Source organism: Platalea leucorodia (genome assembly GCF_965183815.1).
Source record: "Platalea leucorodia genome assembly, chromosome: 19".
NCBI classification, from domain to species: Eukaryota; Metazoa; Chordata; class Aves; order Pelecaniformes; family Threskiornithidae; genus Platalea; species Platalea leucorodia.
This window is the reverse complement of record NC_138841.1, coordinates 7,496,665-7,509,366: the sequence shown is the minus strand read 5'-3', so window position 1 is coordinate 7,509,366 and position 12,702 is coordinate 7,496,665. Positions and strand designations below refer to the sequence as shown.

The 12,702-nt window shown below is 60.4% G+C and overlaps 1 protein-coding gene across 1 annotated transcript; it reads left to right on the top strand.

Moving 5' to 3' along the window:
• Positions 1-5,934: 5,934 nt before the first annotated feature.
• Positions 5,935-11,438, top strand: GPR37L1 (G protein-coupled receptor 37 like 1; the record flags this gene model as incomplete). Its single annotated transcript, XM_082330433.1, has 2 exons — positions 5,935-6,627; positions 10,626-11,438. 2 exons carry the CDS (start codon positions 5,935-5,937, stop codon positions 11,436-11,438), a joined length of 1,506 nt encoding a protein of 501 aa, XP_082186559.1.
• Between the last annotated feature and the right edge of the window lie 1,264 nt (positions 11,439-12,702).

The following is a 12,702-nucleotide window of genomic DNA, read 5'->3' as shown; positions in this document are numbered from 1 at the left end:
GCGCAACGTGGCTGCGGTCAAATGGGAGAGGCTTTTCACGAGCTCCGGGGAGGAGGCGCAGGAGCAGAGGAGGGGGAGCAGCAGGCTCCAAAGCCTTTCATGGCTCCTGCCTACAGCTGGCTGGCACCGTGGTGTGCTGGGAACAGCTGGGCAAACATGGCAGGCTGCTTCACCCCAACAACCCCCAACTGCTGGGCTGAACCGTTGCATACCATCCCTGCAGGAGACAGCAGCTTGCAGGATCGATGCCATCGAGATGCTGATGGGAACTCCAAGCAGCACCCTAAAGCACTGAGTGTGGCAGGCTCAGCCCAGCACACCGCGGGTTAATTTTGAGACACAGGAGCCAGGGTGGGCACAGACACTGGGCTGGCCTCAGCCACCAGTGGGAAGACAGGACAGGAGGGAGAAAGGGGGTTGTCAGTGGGGAGTTTCATCGTCCTCTCCCAGGGCATGAAAATCACACAGGAGCATCTTCATTCAGGACGAGGGGTCAGAGCAGTGGTGGGGAGCTCCTCGCCCGTGCCCACCCCCAGCAGCCCTGCCTTCAGAGCAGGAGCTGCCCGAGCACTGGCTTTGCCTGCACCAGCCGCCTGTGTTTACTGTGTCCCCTCCCTGCCCTTTCCCGCCTTTCGAAGGAACCAGGCAGATCCCTCTGACAGCACAGGGCAAACAGGCATGTTCCAGCCCCGTTATTGCTCTGCTCCCGTGCAGCCCGGGCTGTTTGGTGGAAACAAAAGGGAGCCGTTTTCCTCCTCTCATTGGGTCTTTGGGCCTCGTCTGCCCCAAGTCTCTCTAGCAACATGGACGTGCGAGGTGCCACAGGGTGAGGGGCACCCGCGGTGGCAGGGGGTGGCAGGCGTCTGGAGCAGCTCTCCCTACCATATCAGCAAGGCAGCCAGGGCAGATCCCCTTCTGCTATGATGCTATTGTGATAGCCCTGAGGAGCTCGTCAAAGCTCTCCAGAAGGCAGACTGAAGCCTCGGGGGGGGTTCTGACATTTATACTGATTTAAGAAAAAGAGTGTTTTCATCAACACAGAAAAATCAGGGGTGAAATTGAGTCTGAGCGTGCCCGCTCTTCAGTCACTTCAGGCTGTTTGTAGTTACGGGGGGCTCTTGCCCGCTTGCAGGGCTCTGGAAGAGCTGAGCTACGGTGGGTAGCTGGTGGTAGCTGGTGGGTAGCGGCTGGTGCAGGCAAAGCCAGTGCTCGGGCAGCTCCTGCTCTGAAGGCAGGGCTGCTGGGGGTGGGCATGGGCGAGGAGCTCCCCACCACTGCTCTGACCCCTCGTCCTGAATGAAGATGCTCCTGTGTGATTTTCATGCCCTGGGAGAGGACGATGAAACTCCCCACTGACAACCCCCTTTCTCCCTCCTGTCCTGTCTTCCCACTGGTGGCTGAGGCCAGCCCAGCGTCTGTGCCCACCCTGGCTCCTGTGTCTCAAAATTAACTCACTGTTGGGGTCTGATGAGGGACATGCTTCTGCCAAGAGCGGGGGATGAAGTGGATGGCTTTGGCACCTCCAAGAGCCCTTGGTGAGGATCCTCTGCAACACTATGGCTTGGCAGAGCAGTGCAGGAGCCAGGCCATGCGGAGAGGAGCAGGGCTGCCAGAGGTCATGGACTTTGGCCTCAGTGCCAAGGTGCCGGGACGGTGCACATCATGCAGGGATCAGGGCAGCTCATCCCTCCCACCCTGCTGCTCTCCCAGCCTGGCTGCAAATTCAGCTCAGCATCACTCATGCTACCACCTCCTAGCAAAAATGCTCCTCATTCCACCCACAGACAGTCCCATGTCCCCTCAGATGACCACCCATCCAAGTGTGCATCTCAGCACATGGCATTATGCTCACAGGCACAGCTGTGTTATTGCTGCCCAGACTTTCAAGCTGTCTCCATCTCAGCCGTGCCCCTGTGCTTGGATTAGAGCAAATTGCATGGGGCAATTCTCCTTCTCTCCTGCAATCACAAGGCCAGTGAACAATGCCATATAGACCGGGACTGGACACAGCTCACCCCGCTGGGCTCCTTCATGAGGGTGATGCTGGAGCATGAGTGGGAGGACACTGGGGCTTCCTGCGGAGGCAAGAAGGGAGTCGGAGAAATTCATCAACTGACATGGGGGCTCCCAGCTGGCACAGACGCTGCCCACTCACACACCCTGGTGTCTCGGTTTCCCCACTATCCCCTCCAGCCTGGGAGAGACGGTCCAGCAATGGGATCAGACATGGCATCTCCCTCACGTCCCCCTGTGTCCCTCCTGAACCATCCCCAGCACCCAGAGAGCCACGGTGGGTACATGGACACGGTGGTGGGAGGTGAAGCAGTTGCCAGGTGGATTTGTAACTGCCCTTGGCTGCAACAAAGCTGTCTTGCTCCAAAGGAACAGCTTAAAAAAGCCCCCAGATGGGGAAGACATTTGGTGTGGTGCAATGCAGGCTCAGAACCACTTCTGACTTTTGCCCCTTTTCTCTCAGATGATTTTGAACTTGTTACCGAGGGGGCTGTCCCCGTGGGCCCCAGGGTGGGGAGATGCAGGGCTTAGGTGGGATGTGATTTTTATGCAGACTTGCTCAAAACTTGGAGGGTTGAATGAAATATCTGGATGAGGGGATTTAGGAAGAAACCTCCCCTCTGGGTCACAGTGGAAAGCTCTGACTGATAAAGTACCTCCAAGGAGACGTCTGCAAAACCCAGACATGCTCATCTCCTGAGAAACAGTTTCAACCCGTCTGTGAATCTGGGCTGGAGAAGATAAATGTGCAGTTCCCAAATAGTCTCCGGGGCTGTTGTCTGCCCTCAGTTTGGGGACAGCCAGGAACGCACGCTGGCTGGGAGCTCCTGGACAGAGAGAGGGAAGGAAGAGGAGTGTCTTGGAGAGGCTGCTTGGGCAGCGATTCCCTGGGTGACAGAGCTTGCACAAGGTCACTCCTGTGCCACCGAAGTGTCACCTTGCCCCAGTGAACTCTGCTGTTGTCTTCAGGCAGCTCCATGACACACCCATCCGTTGTGCAATGGCCATAAATTGAAACTAAAAATATCTCCCTCTCCTTACAACAAGACACCTGGCTGCCTTGCGCCGGGGCCAAGAGGGTGCCGGGTGCCAGCACCCTGCCAGGAGCCGTGTCCCTCCTGGCTGGCGAGGAGCGCACCGAGGGCTCCCTCCTCCGAGCTGATGCGGGCACTGAGGAAAGACCTCCTCCTCCTCCTCTGCGCTCCTGCCCCAAGCCCTGCCTTGCCTCTGTTCATCCCTTGCTCAGCTCCATCACCAGGCAGCACGGTTTTCCTCCAAGCCTCGCCAAAGTGCAATGGCATCATTCCCTGAGCCTCATGTGGGGACTGATGCCACCATCTCTGCTACCTGGCCTTTGCAGAGGGAGCTGGGATTAGCACTGGAGGTTCACTGGGGAGCACATTCATGTTATCCATCCTTCAGTTAACCAGACTTAATTAAAATGCTGACACTGCTTGGCTGGCCAAGTTGCCCGTGCCCTGGCTCTGCTGGCATCCCCACATCTGAGCACAGCACTGTGCCCCCATGCAAACTGGACACAGCTCAGCTCTTTTTGGGGTTTGTTCTCCACTAAGGAGAACACTTGGCTCATTTTAAGTACAGGATGGTGGGCCAAGGCCAGAGCAGTCATGAACCCTGGGGTTGGTCCCCTCATCTTTCACGTATTGCCTTATGTCCTTGGAACCAGAGCACCTGAAGCAATTGGCAGCCCACAGCCGTCTTGTGTGATCCTCGGGCTGAGCCATTCTGCCTTTGTGGTAGGTGGGCTCCACTAGCATCGGGCCAGTCATCGCTTCGAGGCGCCTGTCCCTCTGCCCCCAGGACAGACCTCAGGCATTGCCGCTGTCTGCTCCAGTAGAACCCAGCAAGAGCTGAAATCCTCCGTTCCTCTTTGGAAATATCCAAACAATGCTCAAAAATCATAGCATTATTGAGTCAAAGAGCAGTGCCTGGCTGCAGGAGAAGCAGTGTGAGAAAGGAGAGCAGCTGGGCAGCTGCCAGCTCCTGCCTGCAGGGCGCTGGGCAGAGCGCTGCCGGCAGGAGGCTGGGACTTCAATCAGAAGCGCCAGGCTGCTGGTGTGCCTCTGCTTTCTGTAGCCTTTGCTGGTCAGCACTGTCACACACAACGGAGGAATGGCTCCAGCACAGGAGGGATGAAGGGCTTGCACTTGACTGAGCCAAATGATTTGGGGGCAGAGACTCCTCCTGCCTCACCCTGGAGGGGAGTGGGACAACAGGAGTCTCTGCCAGCCCAGCTGTGGCGGCCGAGCATCAAGGGCCGGCTGAGTACAACGTGATTTTGAGTGGAGCAGGAGGATCCCACTGCTGAAACCCACGTCAGCAGATGTCCTGCTAGCTGTGGTCACAGGCTCACCTGGAAGAGGCAGCCTCTGAGCTCTGGGACTCAGTTTCCCTGCTCTGGCTCCAGTGGCATCGGCTCTCCCAGCTCCCAGTGATGCAGCAAGGGGCCCATGTCCTCCTCAGTGCTCCGGGACGTCAGCCCAGAGGACCTTCTGGCTCAGGGAAGAGCGGGCACGGTGCCAGACAGAGACGGCAGTGGGCTCCCAGACAGGGGGAAGCTGGTGTTTGCTGGCCGCAATGAGGTGAGGCATCCCGGCCCCTGCCACTGCCCCATGCAGGAGAGGGACAGACACCTTGAGCCCCCCAGGTCTGGGGTAGCCCTGCTGCTTCAAGCCTGGCGTGCATCCCCATGGGCTGCCTGTGTGCCACAGGGCATGTCCCCAGAGGGGACCGTGGTCCCTCCAGTCCCACAGGCATGGGGAAGGGGTAACAGCACAGGGAGAAATAACAGGTAAGGGAACAGGAGCCTGGACAGAGGAGAGGTGGTGGGTATGGGGAGAGGTGATGGACATGGGGAAAGATGATGGGTGTGAGGGAGAGATGATGGGTATGGGGTCATAGGTACAGGGGATCAGGGACCTCAGTTCTGTTCATACCCGTGTCCCAGGGGGAAAGTCAGTAGGAGAAGCAGCAACAAACCTTGGGAGAACTGGGCCAGCAGATCTGACACCCCGATGTGGCAAGGAGCTTCACCTGAGGCCAGCCAGTCCTTCATCTCGCCCTCCCGATGAGGGCAGCCCCGTCACCCCTCCAGCCCTGGGGAGGTGGTCTGGCTGTTTGAGGGTGTCCTGAGTCCAGGCTGAGTGTGGCAGGGAACAGGACACACGGTGCCCAGTGCCAGACCTGCTTGGGGGCAGCTGTGAGGGAAGATCTCGAGTGGGAAGAGCTGAGCTTGGCAGCCCGTCCCCAGTGCCAAGCCGTGGGTGTCCTTCGTCTGGCTTGTTCTGAGGGGATGCTGGGGAGATGTTGAGGGATGTTGGGGAATGCTGGGGAGATGCTGGGGGAATATTGGGGGATGTTGGGGGATGCTGGGGAGATGTTGGGGGGATGTTGGGGGATGTTGGGGGATGCTGGGGAGATGTTGAGGGATGTTGGGGGATGTTGGGGAGATGTTGGGGGGATGTTGAGGGATGCTGGGGCGATGTTGGGGGGAGGCTGGGGAGATGTTGAGGGATGTTGAGGGATGTTGGGGGATGCTGGGGAGATATTGAGGGATACTGGGGGATGCTGGGGAGATGTTGGGGGGATGCTGGGGAGGGGATGTCCGGGGGATGTTGGGGGATGCCGAGCGGCCCGGCCTGGGTGCTGGCGCATCTCCGGAGGGCTTGGCAGCCTCCCCGGGAGCGGGTGGGTGACCAGCAGAGGGCCTGGCTCTGCCGCTCCCCAGCGCGGCTTTTATTCTGCCCAGAGCTCTCCGGAGAGCCCAGAGCAGCGGCCGGAGCCGGACAGACCGGCTGCTCCTCCGGACCGCTCCCTCGCCTCCCGCAGCCCCGGGGTCCCTGCGCTCGGGGCTGCTCTGTCTCCCACCACACGCTTTCCCTGGAGGGTGCGGAGGGGACCATGCCTTCTCCACCGTCACTTGTCCTCCTGCTGCTGATGTTGCTGGTGCCGGGAGCTGCGGCGATGCAAGGCAGGGCTGGGCAGCCTGGGGAAGGCAGCACCCACCGTGCCCAGGGTGCAGATGGAGGTAGGACTCTGCCGACGATTTCCCGAGACAGTCCAGAGGTCCAGGTGATGAAGGAGAGGCTGCGCCGCGGCACGGAGGAGGACTCCAAGTCAGTGCAGCAGTACGTGCCGGGGGTGCGGGTGGAGTTCCCGCGGCCCCTCAACTCTGCCAGCCTGCACCCAACCAAGGCCCTGCTGCCATCCAGCACGGACCCATCTGAGCAGCAACAGGGGGTCCCCACGGACGGGGAGGGGGCAGAGCCCCGAGCCAACCTCACCACCATCTCTGACAAACGGTTGCAAATCCAGAACCCCTTGTACCCAGTGACGGAGAACTCCTATAGCGCCTATGCCGTGATGTTCCTGTCCCTCATCGTCTTCGCAGTGGGCATCATTGGAAACCTCTCCGTGATGTGCATCGTGTGGCACAACTACTACATGAAGAGTGCCTGGAACTCCATCCTGGCCAGCCTGGCTTTCTGGGACTTCCTCATCCTCTTCTTCTGCCTGCCTGTGGTCATCTTCAACGAGATCACCAAGAAGAGGCTGCTGGGCGATGTGTCCTGTCGCATCGTGCCCTTCATGGAGGTAAGGGGCTACACAGGGCCCTGGAGGGCTCAGGGACTCATCTCCTCTCTGCTCTCTTGCTTTGGGGGCAGTCCATGCTGCCCACAGCCTGGTGCAAGGGCTGTGTCTCCCAGAGACCCCCATCATGGGGCACAGCAAGGAGCCAAAGGACGGGCCCAATATTGACCTTCCCTTTGCCTCTGTCCTGGGCCATTCCTCAGGTTCTGCAGCCAGCAACAGCATTGCCAGGGCTGGGAAGAGCCCATGAAACCCTCCTTTGTCCAGTCAGCATGGGGACGTGTCCATGGGGTCCCTCTGTCTGTCCCTATCCCAGCCCGACACCGCCCAGCCTCTGGCCTCAGCCCCACAGCGTGCTGGCCCAGCACTGGCCATGGTGGGCTGCTGAGGACGGCCCCAGGGCAGGGGGCTGCAGGCGGGGAAGCGCTGAGAAGCACTGGGGTGGGAGAGCCCAGGGATTATGTTTGGGAACCTGAGATCTTTGCTTGTCCTCAAGCCTCATGTGATGGGTCAGCCACATTCGGGGTGAGCTGGGGACCCACTGAGAAGGCTACAGGGATGGTGGTGACAGGGGAAGGCAGAATGAGCAAAAAATGCCCCAGATGGCACAGTTTTGCATGGCCCTGCTTTTGCATTGAAAACAAACCCACGCTGCGGGGCATCTCCCATCCTGCAGGGATGGCTGGGAGCAGGCTGCTCCCCTCCGTGCCCATGTACAACAGACAGACCCAGCCTGCCTGTGCCTGTTGTCTGGGGCTCCAAAGCCCAGTTTATTAAAGAAGGGTGCACACGTTGGAAGGGATCAGAGACAGTGTCAGGTCCCTAAAGACCCTCTCAGGCTTGGTCAGGCCAGGTGGGATTCAAAACCTGCCCGTCCCACCAAGCGCCTACTCCCATGGTCGGTGCCCCTGACACAAGCCGGCTGCAGGCCGAGGGCAAGGCTTGTGCTTGAGGGCCCGGGGCTGCTGTCCTCGCTCTTCCCAAACCTGAGCAGGTTGGGTGGGACCACTGACACCCCTTGGCACCCATGCGCAGGCCAGCCCTGCCCCTCCCAGGGCTGTCATTGTGCTGAGTAGGGACCTGGCCATCTGTCATCGCCTGACCTGGCTGTGCCCATCACCAGGACTCAAGCCTGCTCGAAGAAATAACAGCTGGAGGGGACAGAGAGCAGGCCTTGGCACTCAGATGGGGAAAGCTCGTGGCCATACGGAGCTCAGTCATTACAGGCAAAGAAATGGCCGCAGGACATTGACATGTCCTATCACACTCCCCTCCCCAACATCCCCCTCCCTAGTCCAGCTTCTGCCGGGACCCACAGGGCTCTCGGGTGCAGGACCTCGCTGCATCCCTGGGTGGCCGAATTATCCTCTCCTGCTTCACCCAACAGCAGCTGCAGACTGGGGGGTAGATATGAGCCTGGATGGGCTGGCACAGCCCCCACTGCCAGGGCTGTGAGGTGAGCAGGTCTGAGCCACCGCTGCCACCAGTGGTCCCGCTCTGTCCTGCTGCTCCGTGCCCCGCTAGCACCGTGACAGTCAGCTCCCGGGTGTCAGTGCCTTTGTGCAGGGTCTGCAGAGGCACGGGGGTCCCTGGACATTCACAGATGGCTTGGCTGGGCAAAGTTGCAGCAGGGGACCCCAGCGATGCCACTAGGTCCTTTGGGCGCAGGCCTGGAGTGATGGCCCTGCACCCTGCCAGGCACAGCCCTAAACCTGCAAGTTACAGCCCAGCACGACTAAGTGGTGTTTGCTAGAGGAGATGGGCAGCCCCCGCCTCTCTGCACTGTCTCCCCTGCTCAGCAAGCAGGAGCTGCTCATTTCTGGAGGTCTCCCACCCCAGGCTCTTACTGAATGAACTGTTTGCCCCATCCCTATCCTCCACCTCAGGCCCCTGATGTTGCAGCCAGGCAGAAAGAGGACTCGGAGGGGAGCAGGAATGTGGACCCGTGTTTGCCCAGGCAGGCTCAGAGCCCCGGCTGAGGATGGGAAGGAAAGGGTGATGTCCCCAAACCAGACCCCTTCCTGAGGAGGCGCTGCCATGGCTTGTCTCTGAGCTGCCCATGGGCTCCCTGGCCATGTCCCTGTGGGGGGTCCCCGGGGGTGGCACCTCCAGGTGCCGTGATTCAGCAGCACCAGGGTGCTCCTGGGACAGCTCGGTCCCCGAGGGAGGCAGGAAGGACGATGGGATGTTGGGCTGCTGAAGGACGGGCATGGCACAGTCCCGGGAGGCATGGTCCTGGTGCGGTCCACCCCGGAGGCTACTCCCGCTCTGCCACCCCAGCTGCCAATCCTGCCCTGCCCTCCTGCCTCTGGGCCCCAGAGCAAGGGCAGAAAGGGGCTTCGGGGCTTCTCTGGTCACCTGGGACCCAGCACCAGGGACCCTCCAGGCTAGGTGGGAGGGCACGGCCAGGCCAGAGCTGAATCTCCAGCAAAGAGTCAGGCACGAGAGGGGAATCAGGCTGCAGCCCAGCAGTTAACATCCAGCCTTTCTATATGGGACTGTGCAAGTGTTTCAAGCTGCTGGATGAACTCTGTCAGGAGCAAATCTATCCTCAGCCTTGTGGCTACTCAAGTGCTCTGTGGGGGATCACAAAGCCAGGCTTTTGGAGCAGAGCTGGCTACATGGGCTCCTGGTGACAGGCAGTGTGCAGGGATCGTGCCTGGGGTGACCAGTGGCACCAGCTGCACCCCTGCCAGGGCACTGGGGAAGGATGCTCTGCCATGTCTGAATTCCACGGCGGGACCAAGGGGACCAGGAGAGACAGAAGAGCCTGGGGGGGTGTAGGGGGAGAGGAGAGGCAGCAGCACAGCAGAGCTGGGAGGGCTACAGGTGCCAGCCAGGGAGCTGGGCAAGTGCTCTGGGTGCTGGTTGTGGGGCAGGGCAATGGTGCTGGATGCTCAGGGTGGCTCTGGGCCTCGGGCAGAGGAGCTGGGACATGAGCAGCATTGTTGGGCAGTGGGGTTGGGTACAGGATGGTGATACTGAGCTACTGCCCTGATGCTGTGTCTAGGGCAATGCTGCTGGGCATAACTGAACAGTGGTGCTGGGTGCTTGGCATCAGTGCTGGTCATGAGCTCCTGTGCTCTGCAACGCTGAAGGGGCCAAGCCAGGACCACTGGAAAAGGCTGGAGCGGGGGGGTGGTGGTGCCAGATCTGTTTAGGGCTGCTGCCCAGGCATCATGCAGAGCCCTGGGAGGCTTCCTGAGTGCTGGGAAGGTCCTTCAGTGCAGGGTGACATTTGATGGCTTCGTGAGGCCAGGAAGGGCCACGGGGCTGGGGGCACCAGCACGTGACTCTGCCGTTTTCCTGGCCAGGGGCTGTGGGACTTGGCTCTGAGCAAAGCTGCAGCTCTGGGGCTGGGACGGTGAATGCTGACTGTGACCCTCGGTGCCTTGCCAGCCCTCTCAGAGCCACCGTGATTCCTCTGCCTCCTTTGGCCTCTTCCCTTTGGCAAAGGGGATGTTTTTCCTGCCATTCTCAAAGCAGCGGAAATTGCCCCAAGCTGTTTTGTGACAACGGTGCCTTCAACTCGTTTGGCCTGTCCCGAAAGCAGGCGGCAGCTCTGCAGAGCAGGGCAGGGACAAGCCAGCCTGGGACAGCTGGGGGGCCTTGGGGACCCTGGGAAGGTGCTAGGGGGATGTGATGGTCCCTGCTTTTCCTCTCCAAGACCCATCCTGGGTAGAGGAAGAGCCTAAGGGACAAACCTGCTATTCCCACCATGGCTGGATGGACAGACAAAACATCGAGCAAAGCCTCTCCCTTCTGCAGAAAAGGGAGCTGGGACAAATGGGTCAAGGGACATTTTTATCCACTGCCCTTTCAGAAGTCACAGAAAAGCATCTCCAACCTTGGGATGCAGCCACAGGATGTGATCCCTCTATAACCTTGGAGGAAGGGTCTTAGGCTGTGGTCTTGGGTAGCCAGGGGTTTGGCACCAGCCTGGTAAAGCCCCGTAATGTCCCTCCAGCAAGGCCCCCTTGTTCTGCCTCCTCTCTCTCCAGGTGTCATCACTGGGAGTCACCACCTTCAGCCTCTGCGCTCTGGGCATCGACAGGTTCCACGCGGCCACCAGCCCCCAGGCCAGCGCCCGGCCCATCGAGCAGTGCCAGTCCATCATCGCCAAGCTTGCCGTCATCTGGGTGGGCTCCATGACACTGTCGGTGCCGGAGATCCTGCTCTGGCAGTTGGCGCAGGACACATCACCCGTGTCCGGTGTGGTGACAGAGTATTGCACCATGAAGCCCTCGTCCAACCTGCCCGAGTCTGTCTACTCGCTGGTGCTCACCTACCAAAATGCTCGGATGTGGTGGTACTTCGGTTGCTACTTCTGCTTGCCCATCCTCTTCACTGTAAGCTGCCAGTTGGTGACCCGGAGGATCAGCGGCACCGAGAAGAAGACCGAGTGCCGAGGGACCAAGCATAATCAGTGCGAGAGTCACTTGAACTGCACCATCATCGGGCTGACCATCATCTATGGGCTCTGCACCACCCCTGAGAACGTCTGCAACATAGTGGTGGCCTACATGTCCCCCGACATGTCCAAGCAGACCTTGGACCTGCTCAACCTCATCAACCAGTTCTTCCTGTTCTTCAAGTGCTCGGTGACGCCCGTCCTGCTCCTGTGCCTCTGCAGACCCCTGGGCCAGGCCTTCATGGACTGCTGCTGCTGCTGCTGCGAGGGCTGCAGCCCCGACACTGCCTCCAGCGAGGGCAGCGCCGATAGCAAGCTCAAAACGGAGATGTCCTCCTCCATCTTCTTCGACAAGCCCCGGGAGTCCCCTCCGCCCCTCCTGGCCCTCGGCACGCCTTGTTAAGTGCCACCGGGGAGCTGTAGAGATCGATCCACCACCTCCTCCCAAGACCAAATGTTGTTTTGCCATTAGTGCCCGTGTCTGGACGTGGAGCAAGCAGAAGAGACAACTCAGGGGGTTGCGCCATGGGCTTCAAACCCCACATTGGGCAAGTGGGGCTTGAAACCCCAGTCCCTGTGGCTACATTGGCGGCCTTCTTGCCTCTGCCCAAAGGCCAGCAAGGACATCAGCACCCTCCCCTCCTGGCTGCCTGGCCAGGCTCAGAGGGGTTGCTGCTCTGGAGATGGAGTTGTGCCAGAAAGGTCCCAGCTGAAACTATGGAGGGTTTCCATGGTGGCTTGCAGAGGACATAGCAAACACAAACTGCCCTCGTCCTGTCCCATTCCCTCCTGCCAGCCCCCTCCACAGTAGGAGAAGGCCCCAGTGACTGTATCCCATCGGATCCGAGCAGTGCCCTGTAAGAGCTCAATAAACCAGTAACCTAGAGCATGTCGCAGCCGTCCAGCACCGCCAAGCAGAACCCCAGGGAGCCCGCGCTTGGGGCTTGGATGGCTCTTCCTTAAAACCTGGGGGCTCTGGGGTGGGCATGGGCAGCCGCGGGGGGGGACGAGGGCAGGAAAGCAGCTGTGCCAGGTCCAGCAGCACCTAAGGGCGATGGGGAAAGGCCCCTCTGCCCCCCCTGCTCTGGGGTGATGCTGAGCGAGCTGATGCCAGGCCAGCCCCTGCAAGGGTCCCCTCCAAAGCTCCGGGCTTGGGGTGGTTTGCAGGACTCTGGTTCCAGTAAAGTCCAGCCAGCCCAGCACTGGGCTGAGGTGCTTCACGGCCTGCCAGGCAGCAGGTTCCTCACCTGCACCATGCAGGACCAAGGTGCTGCTGCTGCACGGTGCTGCCATGCAGCACTGTGGTGGGGGCCATGCAGGGTCCTTCGGGAGCTGAGGGGGTGAGCACATCCCATCCAAACAGCCCTGTGCAGGGCTCCTGGCCTTCCTCCCCCTGCCCATCACAGGGACAAAATTGTCCCAGAATGATGGTTTGAGGGCATCAGGATTTCCAAACCCCACACCCACCCCCTGCCCAAGGCTCCTGCACCTGGGGGGGCTTTGGTGAGCAGCCCGGGCGGTGGGATAGGGCCGAGGACAGGCTGGCCATGCCGGCCCCGTCCGCCAGAGCTGTTAAAGCTCCTTGTCCTGCCGCTGGCGCCTGCCCCAGCCCGCGAAATGCCGGGGCGAGGGAGACGGTTGCTACGGCCGGGTGAATGCGAGGGGCT